The sequence below is a fragment of the Pituophis catenifer genome, unplaced genomic scaffold, assembly GCF_029215685.1.
Source record: "Pituophis catenifer annectens isolate HBS135680 unplaced genomic scaffold, rPitCat1.0.hap2 SCAF_7, whole genome shotgun sequence".
Classification (NCBI taxonomy): domain Eukaryota; kingdom Metazoa; phylum Chordata; class Lepidosauria; order Squamata; family Colubridae; genus Pituophis; species Pituophis catenifer.
Window position 1 is genome coordinate 72,370,059 of NW_027256887.1, and position 18,871 is coordinate 72,388,929.

Sequence of the window (18,871 nt, forward strand, 5' to 3'; positions counted from 1 at the left end):
CACATGATGTAATCTGAATAAAGTATGTACTGAGAAATTTTTATGTTTATGAATTGAATTCAGTCCAATCTTTTCTTGTAATATACAAACTATAACTTTTTTTTTTAAAAAAATCTTGCTTTAGGAAGTGTTCTTATATGAAGATATACTGAGAAGACTTCTGGAAATCTGGATTACATGCAATTGATTCGGTGGGAATATAACAACTATGGCACGGTTTAATTATTTTCAGCATGTTTGGACATGAACATGAATTGCTGGTGAGTTTATGGTCACTTATCATTCTGACTCATGAGAAATTATGAAGAGACACAGGGAGAAACCAAGTAAACGATTCTAAAACAGCTTCTGAGTCAGAAGTTGTTTTAGTCAGAGATGTTATATAAGGCTCCACATGCCTTTTAACTCAAACAGAATGAGAAACACTATTTCTCAATGTGATCTGAATGAAAAACAAATGGGTAAAACATTGGAACAAAGTCTACTGTCATGTTAGCCATCTGGTCAAAGGATGTATATATCTGTGAATGTCTAAATATCTGTGTCCTTAGCTCTTTTGGGAAACTGTCCAATTGGGTATCAAAAAGAAATAAGGCTAAGGTGCGCAACTTGTAGCCCCAAGTCCCCTTTTTGCCCTATGAACCCCTCCAATCATGTCTGTTGAAAACTATAAATTTCCACCATTTTGAAATGGGAAACAGATGAAAACTGCAATGTAAATCTCAAAGTAAGCACATCACAGTTAAACAACACCCTGAAAATTATGCCAAATTCATCATTATGTGACATGGTTACCTCCCCTCCTTCTTTTCATCAACCCCAAATAAGTACAAACCATAACTGAAAGTGGTTGCCAACCTGTCCTAAATCATTTATGTTATTGGGTCTTGGAAAGCAGACTTATGAGAAGCAGTATATGAAACAGTAACATTAGCTAGGATATTAATAGTGACAATTAACAAAGATGGATCTTCTAACCAACATGACGATGATAGATTCAGTGGGCCGTTTCTTCACAATGTTTTCCTTCTTTTCCTCATTCAAAATCCACTGAAAAGCAAATTTCTCACTCAGTTGTATCTATTTACCTTGTCACTTGTCTAGGAATATGGCAAGGTGTGAGAAAAAAGAGTTAGTGAAACTGAGGTGCAAGAAAAAGGGGTTAGTGAAACTCAGGTGTTTGGATGAGAAGGAATGGTGGTTGTAAAAGTGAACACAGCAGATACATACTGAACTGCTTAACAGAAGCTCTGATCTTTTAAGTACGTGGCTACTTGTAGGTGAAAGGAAGCAAACATTTTCACCAAGATTTTTTTTTTTTGGAGTCATCCAGCATGTTCAATATACAGAAGTGTCATGCATGATATTACCATTTATCTGTAAGCCTTAGAAGGTTCAGATAAACAGGCCTATGGAAAACAACCTACATTTCCTCTGATGAAGAGATATGTGTTATGGAGGCCATAATATTCTATAGTTCCCCTTAACCTTCCTTCTGCAGTGATTGAAGAGCTCCAAAGCTTTGGAACAGTTGTGGGATTCTACATGAATCCTTTACTTTGTTTTAGAAGCAAGGTTGTTTCCCAAAAGATTTCCAGAGAGTGCCTGCACTTGAATCTTCTTGAAAGTAAAATATCTCTCAAAGCTATGCAGAGCTCTAAGAATCATTTAAGCCTTCCTCCTCATCACTCAATAGATAAAGCAATTTTATGTAATAGCTTTATAACTCCAACTAGTACTGTAATGGCCTTTGAGACAACAATTGGTCTGGATGACTGAGAATTTCCATAGGCGTTCCAGTTTAAGATATATGGAAAAAGATTTAACTGGAATAAAGAAGGAAAATATCCCAAAAGCTTTGGGAAGCTTTTCTTTTAAAATAATATCATCAACCTTGACTATTTGGGGTAAATTCTGGCTAGGATATCTCTTGGTAATGAAGATTGATCGTATTAGGACTTACATTTCTTTCTCAGCAACATGATGCTTGGGACACCTGATTTCATGAATTTGTATTAATGACATAATAGCAAACATGTCTGCAAGATAGTGATGAACATATAGGGCTGGCAGATTATGATTTAAAGATTCTGTAGAGTTGAACTCTTAACTGACCAATTGTGTTTTTTTCTGAAGTTATTTATGATTGTCTGCTCAATGTCTACTGAAAATAGCAGAGGCTGATGGACATACAGCAAAGCCAAGAATGTTAGATATTGTTTTGGTGCATCTAAGAGTATTCTGCAAGAATTGGCCACTTTGGTGCTCATATCCTGCAATTAATTCCAGGCAAAACACTCTCATTTGGTCATCTGATCTTGATTGATCACATATTTTTCCTTGTTTGGCTTTATAAAGAGGACAGTATCTTAAAATGAAATATTTCCTGACATATCTTATATTAACAATTCAAGATATATTATAGGTTTCAGCCTTGGGTATGGAGTATGACTCACCACATTATGTATTTGAAGAAACAGAATCTTTGATAAACAAACAATGGAAAGGAAATACAGCTGCTAACTGAACCATGAACCTACACAATCACATTCGTTGTTAATGTCTATTCAATGTACCATTGTTGCTGCAAATATAACCTGCCCATTTTATTCTTTGGAAAAGTCACTCCATTTTCAAAAGTCATCCTCAGATGACTAAATGTTGTACCATTTCCATTTTTTGTCTTCTGTTTGACTGAAAAATCTGTTCCAAGGAGAAAGGTCCAAATAGCACAAGATACCTTTGAAATGATCATGATGGCAATCAATCAATCAATCAATCAATCAATCAATCAATCAATTAGTCAAAATTCTAGCATTTTTACATCATGATGGCTGGATTCACATCTCAAATTAAGCCAAGACTTTAGTAGCCATGGTTTGGTTGCTAAACCACTGCTTGGGTTGATGCTTCATACTATATCATAAATCATCATTTATAAACCACAATGGCCAATTTGTACAACACACTAAATCCAAATCCCAGACAAACCACAGTATGGCTCAGCATGATTTTAATCCTAGCCATAACACTGAACCATCATAACAGTTCATGCTCAACAAAAATGGAGGGAATCAGGCTGGGGAAAGTCGATGTACTATATTTTAGAAGCTTGTCTGAAAAAAAAAAAAACATTCTTATTATGAGGTAAAGTATATTTTTCCCCAAAGTATAATAAAGCCACAAAAGAGAGATAACTACGGGTATCCTCAGCTTACAACAATTCAGTGACAATTGAAGGTTACAATGGGCACTGGAAAAAGTGATTTATGGCCATTTTTCACACTTATGACCATTGCAGCATCCCCATGGTCACGTGATAAAAATTCAAATGCTTGACAAGTGACCCATATTTATGACAGTTGCAGTGTCCCAGGGTCATTTGATTACCTTTTGTCACCTTCTTACAAGCAAAGTCAATGGGGGGAAGCCAGATTCATTTAACAACCGTGTTACTAACTTAACAACTGCAGTGCTTCACTTAACAACTGTGGCAAGAAAAGTCGTAAAATAGGGCAAAACTCACTTAACAAATGTTTTGCTTAGCAACAAAAAATTTGGGCTCAATTGTTGTAAGTTGAGGACTACCTGTTTTAATAGCAAACTCCTTAAACACAAGCCTTTCCCTTTTTTGCCTTTCCATAACATTATATTAATAAATAATTCAGAAACAAACTGACTGGAAATTATTCCATATTTGCTGTTCCAGTTTTTCTTATAGCTTCCATGAAGTATGTTAGATGTCTCTCCCCCACCCCTCCCTTTTCTCTCAGTTTCAAATGAACACACAAACTGGAAAATGGCTCTGGAATATTTGATTATACCTACTCAGTTCTGCTTCCTGAAATGCTTTTGTGTAGTTTTTTTTTTTTTTCCTTTAGCAAAGCAAACCCCCCCTCAAAAGCTTTACTCAGACGAATTTCCCAGGGACAGGTTGCGCCCACAGATGAACAATGAATTCAAAAGCCCTTCTGCCATGAGAGAGGAAAGAACATTGTCTCAGGGTCTTATACTCAATTATAACCTTCCCTCTAAATGACTCGCAGATCCAAAAGTCATCATCTCTGAATTGCAATTATTGGAGAGGGAGCACAAAAATCTCATCTTCTTGTCATGTTCTCCAGCTTCTTGATTTCACACTAGAGCATAAAGTGCTATGGCATTGTTTTATAAAATCTGGAGCTCTCTTCCCCCAATTTGGAGTACACACACACCCCGCCCCTGCCCATTATTCTGGTTTTACCTCGTGGCTCCTATGTTCTTGTAGTTACACATAAGGAGATGCTTAAAGGTTTTTTTGAATGTAGCATTGCAGAGAGCATAGCAAGCAGGGTTGATAGTGCTATTGATGTAGCATAACCAGTAACCAATTGTCCATACTGTGTTGGGAATACAAGAGGAACAGAAGCTGTTGATGAGCACCATGACATTGTATGGTGTCCAAGTAATGATGAAGGCCAGCAGAATAGCCAAAATAGTCCTGGTCACTTTTTTCTCCCTGGAAGGAGGGGCCTTCTTTTTGGCAGGCTGTTTTGTCATCTTGACAATCTTACGCGCTACAATGTTCTGCTTCTCCTCTCCGTTTTGTCCATCGGTGGAGACAATCTCCACGGCGGTATTAGTAGAGCTGCCGCCGTAATCTCCTTTGGGGGACTTGGTGAGTATCCGAATGCACGTCAATTTAGAATTCTCCACTTTTGCATTAACTTGGGAGACAGAAGCTCTGGGGTTCTCTGTGATTGCTTCATCCTCTTTGACATTGGAAGCGCCTGCACTGACAGAGGTGGAGTCATTTGAGCTCTCTTTTTCTTCTGCTGGAACACAATTCTCCATGACTGGCTCCCCAGTGGCTTTACCATTCAGGATTTTATTGTGTTCAGTCCCATCTTCATTGGTTGGGAGGTTGTTGTTATTTGGTTTCCCTATTTTACCTTGAACTAAACTTGGTGATGCTGGCTCCTGGTTTTGGCCTCCCTCTTTTTTATCTTTTTTAACCCTGCTCCTACTAGCACGGGATATTTGCCAGTATAGAACGGTCATGATCACCACAGGCAGATAGAAAGCTGCAATGGCTGTGCCAAAGGTGACAGCTGCATTGGATAGGAACTGGATGTAGCATTCCTTATCGGGTACCGTCCTTTCTCCTACAATAAACTGCCAAAAGAGAATTGCAGGTGCCCATAAGATAAAAGAAAGAACCCAGGCTGCTGCAATCATCATCCCTGCCGTCTTAGTGGTCCTCCTGACTGGATAGGTCAGGGGTTTGGTCACACAAAAATACCTGTCAAAACTGATTATGAGAAGATTCATGACAGAAGCATTGCTGACCACATAGTCAAGGGCCAACCACAAGTCACAAACCACAGGTCCTAATGGCCAAGAGCCTGTCACAGTGTAAAGTGTGTACAGATTCATGGAAAAGACACCAATGATCAAATCAGCACAGGCCAAGCTGAAAAGAAAGTAATTGTTGACAGTTTGTAGGTGCCTGTTGACTTTTATGGACACCATAACCAGGATGTTCCCAATGATGGTTACCAGGCTGAGGGACCCAGCCACCAGGACAATGAAGACAACCTCAACTGTTTTATAAGGACTTGGCATGGTCATTCTGTCCTCCAAATAACTTATGTTCGTGGAGTTATTCATTTCTGCATCTGTTGACTGAATGCCTGTTTAAGCCTGCAGAGGAAAGAAAAAAAAAGAAAACAAAGATATGAGACATTGTCTTTTCCTGCTTTTGGCAAATGAAGAAAAGAACTAGACCTCACTGGCACAGCACATGTTCTGTATGCAAAAGGTCCTCGTAACTCTGGGCTTAGTCTGGAAAAAAAACTCCTTTCTGAAAATTTGAAATGATGATTCCGGTCATTGTTGATACAATTCAACTAGATCGAATGGTTGACTTGATTGAATCAGTCAACTGAATGGACTGATGGAATCAAGGGCACTTTCCTACATTGCTTAAAATGGGATGAAAAGAGTGAAAATATGTGTATACATAGAGAGAGAAGAAAAAGAGATATCAGGCAGAACAAGATTAAAAATAGAAAACATGCATATATAATTCATGAATTATGAAGTAGTTGGAGTTCAACATTTTGATCTGGCACTTTCCTTGCAGAAACATGACAATTAGGTAATAGCAATAGGAAAAGCATTTAGACTTATATACCGCTTCATTGTGCTTTACAGCCCTCTCTAAGAGGTTTGCAGAGTCAGCATCTTGCTCCCAACAATCTGGGTCCTCATTTTACCGACCTCGAAGGATGGAAGGTGAGTCAACCTTGAGCCTGGTGAGATTCGATCTGCCAAACTGCTGGCAGCTGGTGATTAGCAAAAGTAGCCTGTAGTGCTGCACTCTAGCCACTGCCCCACCGCAGCTCATTGAATTGGCTAACGCCAATTGAAGCAACACTTGCACAGCTTGCCAGTTTCTGAGTACATCAAGGAAGGGTCCTTTGCAACATCCCTGATCAATGTTTCAAAGGAAATTATCTGAATACTTGTGCGTGCAAAGTAGCCATCAATTATCAAGACCAGGTTTTGGGCACCTTTAAGGCAATGCAGCTGCCCTCAACTGGTTGTCTTGTATAATGCAAATGCTTTTCAAACAGAGCACTGTGGACACTCTACACTGCTTAGAAGTAGAGGGACCCTTCTCTGCTCAGTGTTCTTTTAATCACCTTGAACAAATGCTCATCAAAAGAAAATACCCATTTAAAGTTCTGCCCCACTGCACTTAGCAATAGCAATAGCAGTTAGCCTTATATACCACTCCGTAGTGCTTTACAGCACTCTCTGAAGACAATCTTCAGAGCCAAGGTGGCGCAGTGGTTAGGGTGCAGTACTGCAGCTACTTCAGCTGACTGCTAGTTCAGCAGATCAGCGGATCAAATCTCACCGGCTCAAGGTTGACTCAGCCTTCCATCCTTCCGAGGTGGGTAAAATGAGGACCCAGATTGTTGGGGGCAATATGCTGCCCAGAGTCCTCAGAGAGTGGGTGGCATAGAAATATGACTAATAAAATAAAATAAAATAAATAAATCTGGGTCCTAATCTTACCAACCACGGAAGGATGGAGTCTACCTTGAACCAGTCAGGATTGAACTGCTGGCTGTGGGCAAGGTTAGCCTGCAATACTGCATTTAACCACTGCATCACCATGGCTCCTAAGCAGAAATAGCACTGAGTATTTCTGATTATTCTTCTACAAAGTATAGCAGCCTGCAGGCTAGACAAGAAAGTGCCTGAAAAATAACAAACTAAAGCAAACTTTTATCTGACTTGTACAGTGATTATGTTGTACTCTCTTTTCTTGTTTTTTTTTTTTTTGACAATTTTGTAAAAATTAACTCTAAACAAGGTGTGCCATTCTCAAAGAGCTAAGCATAATAGTGTAGCTCCCCCCGCAACAGTGTTTTGAAGAAATAAACAAGGATATCTAATTCAAATGAAGGGAAGATTCAGCTTTGTTATGATATAATTTTTTAAAACTCGGGTAGTTTTAAAACAAAGCTTGCCTGTAGGTGCCAATGTATCCACAGACTTCCCAAGGCAGCTGTCATGCTTCCCATGCCACGTAAGTGTTCGTGTATGCATTTTAATTAAAAGTAACTAAATGCGGAGTTGCTGTGCCATAAACAAAAGCACCTGAATCTTTACAAATATGCTTCGGGAATCTGTGGAACCAACTCGAAAGATGAAAAATGGCAGCTGGCTGCAAACGGATGTTTAATTTGAAAATGAATCCAGAAAAGAAGCAAAGATTGGTCCCAGATAGGATGGAGTATTTTTTGTTTGTTTGTTAAGTAGGGTAGGTATTTTTTCCATAACACTTGTTTATTAAAGTTTTTCATTGGCAGCTCTTTTGTAGGAGAAATATCTGTGTTGTATACCCCAAATACCAAATGGAAAAGATTATCTATTACTGACCCATGGCACATCTGATTACTAGTATATAAAGTAATAGCTGCATGGAGTGAAAGTTCTTCAAACCCTTTCCCAACTCCAGCTAAGACCCATCTAATGATGAACATCCAGGCATGCCCTCCATCACTGAAGGATAATGGCTCCCCAATGCATTATGAATGTTAGTGTAATTAATTTCTTTCAAATCAAAATGGCTTGGATTGCAATATGTTGTAGTTCCTTGGAACATCTGTTTCTGTGATCAGTGTTTGGAGATGCAGCCCCTCTAAAAATTATTCCGAGAAAAAAAAACCTGAAACACCAATACTAGTTAGATATAGTGGTCCCAAGAGAGCAGGCACTTTTGCCCTTTAATTGCATTTCATCTTTTGTTCCATTTCTTTGAACCAATTCAAGTTGAACAAACTAGCTTTGCTAGATGAAGAATAGGAACAGCCTAGCCTTGTTTTATTTAGAAGCTGTATTTCATAGGCTGGATACATTTATGATGATTTCAAGAGACAGATTTTTGTACTGTTCCAAACCTTCTTATGGATTCTCATATGGATTCTCAAGGCTATTCCTAGAAGGGAGATGCAGCAATGATAAAACAGAAGCCTGCTGACTTCGGCATTTTGTTGCAGCTGTCAATGTAGAAACCCTCTTCTGCACAGAGAATTATAAGCAATTAAAATTTCTAACTGATGATCACGTGTTGGCTGAATGCCTGAACACATGTTAGTTTTCCCTTACTTTAAAATCAGATTGCCTTACCCATCCACCTACTCCTGTCCCCACAAAATTCTTGATTCAAGCATATCAAAAGGGAAGACCCACCAACACCTTTTATCAGAATGCAGGCAAGTGACTTTTTTGGGGGGGGGGCAAGGGTTTCTTATAATCCAATGGTAGACACAGTGTTTCACAATACGAATGATTCATATTCACAAAGGAGCAGGAGAAAAGAATAATCTGTAATCTTCAGGAAAATCCTATTTACAGATTGTAAACAGTAAAGACTAGCAGCAGAATCTATCATCCATCCGTTCATCTATCTATCTATCTATCTATCTATCTATCTATCTATCTATCTATCTTCCATCCATCATCTATCTATCTATCTATCTATCTATTTATCTATCTATCTATCTATCTATCATCTACCACATCTATCTACCATATCTTTCTTCTTCTTCTTCTTCTTCTTCTTCTTCTTCTTCTTCTTCTTCTTCTTCTTCTTCTTCTTCTTCTTCTTCTTCTTCTTCTTCTTCTTCTTCTCCTTCTCCTTCTCCTTCTTTCTTCTTCTTCTTCCTCTTCCTCTTCTTCTTCTTCTTCTCTCCCTCTCTCCCTCCCCCCCTCTCTCCCTATAATATTCTACACCATGTGTAATATAGTCCCATCAAATGAATGGCTCTCAACCTCCCAGGAATAATTGAATATGATCCTGGGTCATTACAGTAGCCCATGTAGACTAAAAGTAGTTTTATAGTCACCAAAGCTATGTGTAAAAGAAAATGAGACACACAGTCACCATAAATGTCTCTAGCTAAATAGTAATCCAAATTTAACCAAGATATTCTATCAGGCTCCTGATATGAAATTCACGTGAACCAGATACAAAGACCCACTTGCCAAATAACAGGTCTCTTAATGAAAAGCCTCCTTTGAAAACTATTGCAATGACATAAATATGAATTGCCTGAGATGGTTGATCTTTGATGTTTCTCACATACTGTAAGTCATTATCACTCCTCAGTTGATACGGATTGCACTCGCTGAGCAAAAATCAGATTTTGACCGAATTATCCAAATTCACTCCTTATGTGAGAAAAGCTATACACAGTATGGTAGAAGTGTGGAGCACTTAACTTCTCTGATAACTTCATGCCTCCTAATTCTGGAACCCAACAGGAAATTTGTGGTTAAAATGAAAGCAATGGGCAAAGTTTGTGAATGTTGTCGAGGGGGCTCTGCTTTTCCTCTCACAAGTTTAGTACTTCCTAAAATATTATTTTCAATTTCACAACAACTCCCAACATCTCCAGCAAGCAAGAAAACCTAACTAACTACACAAGATTAATGATCTAGATTCTAGGCACTCACTAAGTGAGGTGAGAAACTATTTCAAAATTAAGTCCTGTCTAGCATATAAGTATAACCTTAATGTCATTGTACGTGTATACACAGTATACCCATACAACGAAATTCACTTAACACCCAAAGACCAGGTCCAAGTCACATAACAATCCCCAAACACACCCCCACCCACCACAAATTCCCCATCCCTGAACCACCCAAACATCCACACAACAGACCAAGTAATGCTGTCCAACAGCTCACTGATGGTGGCCCTTTAGTTCATTGTTGAGTGCAATTATAGTTCTGGGATAAAAACTATTCAGAAAATGTGTGGTCTGAGTTCTAATTGTTCTGTATCTTCTGCCAGAAAGCAACAGTCCAAAAAGATTGTAAGCAGGATGGGAAGAGTCTCTGAGAATGTTATGCAACTTCCTTAAACAGAGAGATGTGAAGATGTCATCCAGGGCTGGTAGCTGGAGCCTGATGATATTCTGGGCATATATATAAGAGAGAGTGAGCATATATAGCATATAGAACAGAATCAGGAATAAAATGGTTTGGCCCTTTTTATGGCTCCATCCTTTATTTTTCATATAAATCTACAGTCCTCATGGAGTTTGAAAATATCAGATATTCTTTGATATATGTATATTTTTTTTCTTTAATTCACAGTGGGACTCATATTCCTTATAAATATAACAGGAATAACATTTTCCAGTAAGATGTTTCTGCCGACTAATTATAGAAGCCGGAACTGCAGTTAAATTGAATTTTCACATTTAAAATATCACAACAGGATTCATGCCATGTGTAACACATGGTGAGGCTTGCTAATCTTTGCTTTTTGGTGAATAAAGCTAACAGAGCTCAGGGTTTATTGATGACTCATGCTGTATGCCTTTCCATAAAGCCTCTGTGTGCTTAAAACAGAAATTTGCAACAGCAAACATGTAACTCTAAAGTGTTATAAAGGAAGGTGGTTTCCTGACCTTTTGTAAACATGAATTAATGATAATCATGATTTGGGCAACTGTGTCTATGAATAACATTTAGCCAATTAGAAAGATACTGAAGGGAACAGCAAAATCAAAACTTGATTAGCTTTGCTTATATCTTGCTTACTGCAAAGATATGTTGAACATACATGTAATGCCACACAGAAAATACTGTACCTCATCAAAGGCCACTCAAGAATAAGAGCAAATGGCTATCAAAAATAAACCAGGCATTTTAAATAGGACTTTTCAAATTTATGTCAACAGTTCATTTTCCTCTTTAGAGATTCTCTTAGATATTCAAGACAAGTCAATATTTTGTTAGTTTATTTTTAGTGGACAGATGTCTCATGTTCTGCTTAAATATATATATATATGCATCACCAATCAAGCCAGGATACAGAATCTCAGACTTGGTGATGTGTTTATCAAAACATCAGACAAGTTGGAATGACTTATGGTCCATGAACCTGACTGGCATAAACATGTTATGCCCTACCAGATGACTTATCATCTTTTCTACTTTGTTTTTATACAGTAAAAATGGGCAACCTGTAAACTTTATATCATGTTAGGTCCTAAGATTCATATCACACAAACCTGGATTTATTTTAAAAAGAATGAAGCAAGTAATACCACTGGGGAGGGGGCGGATTACAGATAGTCCTCGATTTACACCCATTCATTTAGTGACCATTTGAAGTGACAACGGCACTGGAAAAAGTGACTCATGTCCATTTTTCGCACTGATGACCATTGCAGCATCCCCTGGTTACATGATCAAAATTTGGATGCTTGGCAACTGGCTCATATTTATGACAGTTGTGGTGTCACCTTTTGAGACCTTCTGACAAGCAGAGTCAAGGGGGAAACCAGATTACAACTATGATACTAATTTAACAACTGCAGTGATTCACTATGGAAGGATGGCAGGAAGGGTAGCAAGTTGGGACAAAACTCCCTTAACAATTGCTTCACTTAGCAACAGAAATTTGAGGCTCAATTGTGGTCATAGGTTGAGGGCTACCTGTGTCTCAGCCTTTTTAAGGATGGAGGGAATAAAGAAAGTAGGGGAGAAAAGGAAGAAAAGCCATGCCAAAAGAGGAAAAGAATCCTTGACTTAAACAGACCCCCCCCTGAATGAGTCAATGCCAGAACGATTTCTTTTGATACCTCCCTAATATAGAGGTGTTCCTGAAAGACATTTATTTCTAAGCAAAAATCCACTTGGCTTTAGGATGAAATACTGTGATGGAAACGTTTTTTAGGTATTGGCGAGTTTAATCTAAAATACGTAATGTTTTAAATATGTCACACCTTTTACTGGGAACAATTTCAAAAATTGTTTCCCCCACACATTAACTGAAAGATATAACCTATTTCTGCAGCTTTCTATTACCTCAGAACGTAAGAAATGACATAATGATTCAAATCAAATCATATGCAGCCTTGGGGCTACAGGTTTTCCCTCCCCACCATATATATACTAGTGTACTATGTTTAGTCTGAATCAGGAGTTTTGAAGGATATTTGGAAACATAGAAAGCAGTGTGATAAAGTTGTACAAGGGCAGAGGCATATTCAACACAGAAAGGTTTGACCAAAAGTCAGCCTTCCTTCTACACATTCAGTTTATACCATGAGTCTGAACATAGATTTTTTTTTTTGAGGGGAGGGGAAATGCCTTTGAATCAATCTTGACTTCCTTGTAAAGTACTTCACTCCATCTAATCTCTCAGAGTCACAAGCTGTCATATCAGGATGTCCATTACATCTTCCAACCGACTGTAACTTGAGCTAGAGATGAAAAAGCTTGGTGATGATCCAAGATTTCTACTGGAGCTTTACATATTTAGAGAGTTATTTGTAAAAGGTGATTTGAACCTGGAATAAATCTGCTATCTGCTATCTATTAAAGTGGTCCAATTTTTCACAAGCTGGGAAAAGAAGAAGCCACATCTGAAGGAGTTTGTAAGGTGCTGCTTGCATCTGGTTGAAAAACTTCATTCACATTGATTTTGAAGCATGCACAATCTTAATGTCTATACGCATTTTTTGGAAATTGTGTAGTATCCATTTTCATACCCTTTGAACTCAAAACTGGATGCTACAGAGATGTTTTGCACATGCATCAAAAGACTGAAGCATGGTTGATGCCATTCTATCTCTTTCAACATGTACAGTGGTGGCCAAAATTGTGGAAACCTTTTGGGAAAAGTGTCTTTTTGAGGTTTGATGGCTAATAACAACACTTTTTTTCTGGAGTTTCAAGATAATCATATTCCAATACTGGAATGGCCTGGGAATAGCACAGACCTTAACCCAATTGAAAATCTATGGAACTGACTAAAGAAACTTGTTAGTCAGAGCCACCCAGCAATAAAACCCAGCAATTAAAACCCTTAATAGAAGAAGAATCATTCAATCTTGGTTTCACATTATAACAGCTGCAGAACTAAAAGACTTGGTTCACTCCATGGGAACACATTGTAAGACTGTAAGTCATTAATAAATATTAACTGACGTGATAATTTTTGTATATCTCATTTTTTCTACGTGTTTCACTTTTCTTCTTTATACTGTAATGGCTATTCTAATAGCAAACCCTTAATAAAAGTTATTGCATTACATTCTTGATTAAATTATCTTTCCATTGATATATAATTTTATGGTACTACTCAAAAAAAAAATAGTATTATTAGCTAGTTTTAGAAAATATACTTTTCCCAAAAGGTTTCCACAATTTTGGCCACTACTGTATCATAGTCATCTGAATAACCCTACTCATTTCTCCAACAACAAAAAAAAAATAATTTCTATTATACAACAATACCTGGATAAGACAAAGTTATTGCATTGTTTCCCTCTAGCATGAGAAATTATGGCTCTTAGCTTTCTTGGGTGTACATTTCACATAGTATTTGATTTATGCCTGATCAGGTGATTTGGAGTCCTTTAATTATAAATGGAGTGGACAGATCAAAGGAGATGTTGACTTTGTGTAAGAGCTGTGAAAAAAGCAAATTTCATGCTAGAGATTAGCAAAGGGGCTGGGGAAAAAAAAAGAAAAACTGCCGGCATGAAAAACACCCTTAAACAAATCTACAGTAGGCCACATCCAAAATACTGTGTACAATTCTTGTTCTCCCATTTGAAAAAGGATGTATCAGAGCTGGGGAAAAGGGAGAATCAAAATAACAATCAGAACGATGAAATGTTTTTGTAGGCATAGCATCTGCTTTTGGCAATGCTGAGAAGCATTTAAAATTGGCTTTAGAGGAGTGGATTTATGTGAAATATGGACGACACGAGAAAGAAAAACTGATGAGTAAATACTTTGATGGTTATATAATCGATATAATGGAAGATAGCATACTTTTAAATAACGATTGATATTATCGCATATATGTTTATATGTATATGTTGTACCTTATGATTCTTGATGAACATATCTTTTCTTTTATGTACACCGATAGCGTATGCACCAAGACAAATTCCTTGTGTGTCCAATCACACTTGGCCAATAAAAAATTCTGTTCTATTCTCTTCTATTCTATTTATATGATTATAATGATTATGATGATGTTTATATGTTAACACTTTGGACACCTAGAAAACACACTGTTCAACATAGAAATGGAATATGTGATATAAAACAATAAAAAATTATTTATATATAGAAAAATACGCAAATCTTACCTCAACTGGCATAGCTGTAAAATTAGTCTGAAATCATGGGGTTCAACAAAAGAGTTAGCTGAATCCAAAGTATCAGCCTGGTATACTCTTATATGAAAGGATATAATAGATAAACTAATATTTTCTGTATGTGGTTAGCTATGTTTCTCGTATTGATGGAGGCAGGAAAAATTGCTAATGCTAGCAAAGGACTAACTGCACTGTTGACTCCTTTCCCTCTAAGTTCTGGTAGGACCGGATTGGCTGTGTGGGAGGAAAATATAGTGTGTGAATGAGCCATCAGAAAACGAGACTATGATTAAATGAACAATTTAATTTTGCAAATTTAACCACTTGTCTTTGTCAAACCACAGTCAAAACAGAACCTGCATTTCAGAAGATGAAAATAGCTCTGTTGATTTTGTGTTTATTCTTTGCAGTACCACACAATGTGCCTTACAATGGCTAAAGCTGCTCTTATTTCAGATGACACATCTTCTTTCACAAGGGTGTTTGCCAGTGCATTCCATTCCATAAATTCTCATTGATCAAATGGGATTTTTATTATTATTATTTCTGATTCAGAGATAGATGTCTCATATTCCAGTAAATGATTCGATGAGAAATTATTTGGAAACAAAAGTTTTAATTCCAATGTATTAGTTATCACTCTCCTAACTATAAATCCTATGAACTATGGATACCTACAGATCCATAGATAAGATAATAATGGATTTCTTACAGTGGATGATTAAACCCACAGAAGATCCAATTGTATGTTGTAAGCAATAAAAATGTTAATATATAAAAACAGAAAAATACGTAGCTTCCCAGAAACATAGGCTGCCCATTGTACATGTTTAAGAAAGGCAAATTCTCTCTCTATTTCTCTGTCTCTCTGTCTCTCTTCTCTGTCTCTCTCTCCGTCTCTCCGTCTCTCTGTCTCTCTCTGTCTCTGTCTCTTTCTCTGTCTCTCTCTCTGTCTCCCTCTCTTTCTCTGTCTCTCTCTCTTTCTCTCCCTCTGTCTCCCTCTCTGTCTCCATCTCTCTGTCTGTCTGTCTGTCTGTCTGTCTGTCTGTCTGTCTGTCTGTCTGTCTCTCTCTCTCTCTCTCTCTCTCTCTCTCTCTCTCTCACACACACACACACACACACACACACACACACACACACACACAGCACTCAAAGCAGTGGCAATTGATCTGACAATTAAACACCAATCTGGGTAGTAGTTAGAACCCTGATCTGGAATGCTAACATTTAAACATGCATTTAAAAAGTCTATCTACACATGCATATTAAAAATCTGTATCAAAAATACAGGAATATTTGTGCATTTTCCCCTCCTTGGTTTATAGGAGATCTTATTCCTTTACCCAGTCCTCTTTAAGTGAATCAATACTAATTATCAAGAATATAGTAATTATACAGCCCAACTTCTAAAACAGCAGAAAAAGAAATTTAATCAAATGTATATCGGATTTATCTATATCTGTTGTATGTTTACTCTGATACTACTGTATAAGATGCACTAGTACATAGAACAGTAATGTATGTTGCTTGTTGTTTTAAATATTTTGAAGAATAAATTGCTGCTCAAGGCAAACAGCACTTTTAATAGGGAAATTTATCATGCTAATGTGAAATGAATCTGATCACAGAGAATCCACTTTATATATATATATCTTTTTCGTAGGCTTTTATGTGCATATTCTTTCTAGCCAGGTTTTACCTACATAAGCTAAGATGTTCTTCAGCCCTAGTTCTGTGAAATCTCATTCACAAGTTTCTGGGCTTTTTGTATCTTGCTGAAAAGCAACAACTCTGTGCTGCAATTTGGGAGTCTCCCCCAAAAAAGAGAAAGATTCTTTAGAAAGATCAAATTCCCACCATAGTAGTTGGTTGGACTCCTTACTTAATATGGTGTGTCTAAAACAACTATTTTAAGCATTTTCCCAGCACATCTTACCATATATAAACTAGACTCAGAAAAATCTTCTGATCAGAATCTTCTATCAGGTCATCTGAGACCTTAGAGAAGTCTAGTTTTGCTATAAACTGCTTAGAATCTCATGATCAAAATGGCATAGAAAACAGAGATGGGTTTCAGCAGGTTCTGACCACTTCTGGAGAACTGGTAGTGGAAATTTTGAGTAGTTTGGAGAACCGGTAGTAAAAATTCTGACTGGCCCCACCCCCATCTATTCTCTGCCTCCCAAGTCCCAGCTGATCAGGAGGAAATGGGGATTTTGCAGTAACCTTCCCCTGGAGTGGGGTGTGAATGGAGATTTTACAGTATCCTTCCCCTGCCATGCCACACCCACCAAGCCACACCCACAGAACCGATAATATTTTTTTTTGAAACCCTCCACTGATAGAAACAGTTGTAATAAACATTTTTGAAACCTTTTGGCCAAATATCAGTAGGATAGAAGTTAAGACTTCAGGATGTACTCTGCCCTTTTCCAAAAGTATATGTTTTTAACAATTTCTTTGCCAACGAAAAAGTAGATTGCAATTAGAGCCATTCAAGAGCTGGACTCAGTTTCCTGTTATGGGACCCGTTGAAGGGTTTTGCATTCCTACATAATCCCCCAGTTCTGTGACCTTTCTTTTATTGTCTTTCTGAATCTTTCTATGTACTAGAAAAACTCACATTTCAGAGGGGAAATTCTACCTAATCCTATGGAATCAGGATCTCTCCCTTATTTGTGTTTATAGGAGAGTCTACAAACATACATACTTATAAGAAAATTGAGTATATAGATGATCATGAAACAACATGATTATGTTGTTCCGCCAGGCTGGGCTATCAATGTAAAGATTTTAATTGGTTTTAAATGGGATTTTAAATTTGGGGTTTTATAAATTGGGCCTATTATTTAATAATTTTAATTATTTTTAAATTTTGTCTGTCTTTGTGTTTTTAATTAGGCTGTACACCGCCCTGAGTCCTTCAGAAGAAGGGCGGTATAGAAATAAAATTAATAAATAAATAAAAATAAAATTATGATAACTAGCCTTGCTTATTTGTCCTTCACCTTCAACAAAATTACAGATGACTTAAGAAGCTCCTGTTTATTCTCTATGTATTTCGTGTAGGCGGGGGTGGGATGGTGAACTCTTTAGTAAATTAGCACAATTTATCTAGCAGTTAAGTGCAATACATTTGCAGTTAATAAACTAGCCTGAGAAAGTTACAAAATAATAACATGGAACATACCTTTTATTTTTACCTAATTGCCAGCATTTCTAAATGACAATTCTCTATTGAGCATTGCTACAATGACCCAGAATCTCTGGAAAGATTTTCAGGCATGAAATTCAAAGAGACGAGCTATATTTTGATGGTTACATCCAGTCTTTGAACCTAGATACTTAAGAAAATATCAGAAGGAGAATTCTGTTCCATAACAACACAGAATGGGTGGAGGCTTTCAAACAGCTCGTTTTTTTGGTATGTGAGCTATTTGAAGACCAGGGTTTATGCTATCTCATGTTAGCTCAAGGCCTCTAACGCTACAGAATAGGAAACTGAGTCTGATGCTGTAACAGATGTTGTCTTGTAATCGGTAATGATGATTTGCGCTCACAAACAACAGGCTCAAATGCTTCCTAAAGCAATACAAGACCAGGAGCACATTTAACATTCTGGCCAATCTTGAAATCTCTGTCCTGCCATCTGGATTTGACGGACTTCCAATGTTTACTCCCCATGTGCACCCAGAGCAATTGAAGATCAGCAGGCCAGGAAAAGAACATTCTGATTTGTGAACATTTTCGGTTGTATTGGTGGGCAGTCATACTGGGTGGGTCCAAGCCCTATTGTAGGAGATGACTAGTCTGAGCCTGAGGGAGGGGTCAAGCATGTCATCAGTTTGGAGTCCCTCATGCCCACAAGAGATCTAAGTTCAGCCGTCCTTGAATTCTGTTGAGTCTTATCTACTACCAATTTGCCTTGACTGTTAGTAGATCAGAGTCTTATTTATAGATAATACGGAATAAACTTGTACTCGTTTGAATAACCTGGCTTCCTGATTTCTTGCTCCTGACACTTAACAATATATATTGTTTTATATATATATATATATATATTACGTAGGAAGAACCTGGCTAAAGAGAAATACACATAAAGGCCTACGAAAAGAATATATATATATATATGTGTGTGTGTGTGTGTTCTGAGGTTTTCGCGGGTATTTGTATGTAGG

General features: G+C 37.5%; 1 protein-coding gene across 8 annotated transcripts in view; it reads right to left on the reverse strand.

Annotated features, from left to right (window-relative positions):
* Nucleotides 1–3,059: 3,059 nt before the first annotated feature.
* Nucleotides 3,060–18,871, reverse strand: part of CHRM2 (cholinergic receptor muscarinic 2) — a 193,299-nt gene continuing 177,487 nt past the window's right edge. For all 8 annotated transcript variants that reach the window (XM_070947580.1, XM_070947586.1, XM_070947582.1 and 5 more), the window contains one exon: nucleotides 3,060–5,682. In XM_070947580.1, coding sequence (XP_070803681.1) covers nucleotides 4,240–5,649 — 1,410 coding nt within the window. In that variant the 5' untranslated portion in view covers nucleotides 5,650–5,682 and the 3' untranslated portion in view covers nucleotides 3,060–4,239. The remainder of the gene's footprint in view (nucleotides 5,683–18,871) is intronic.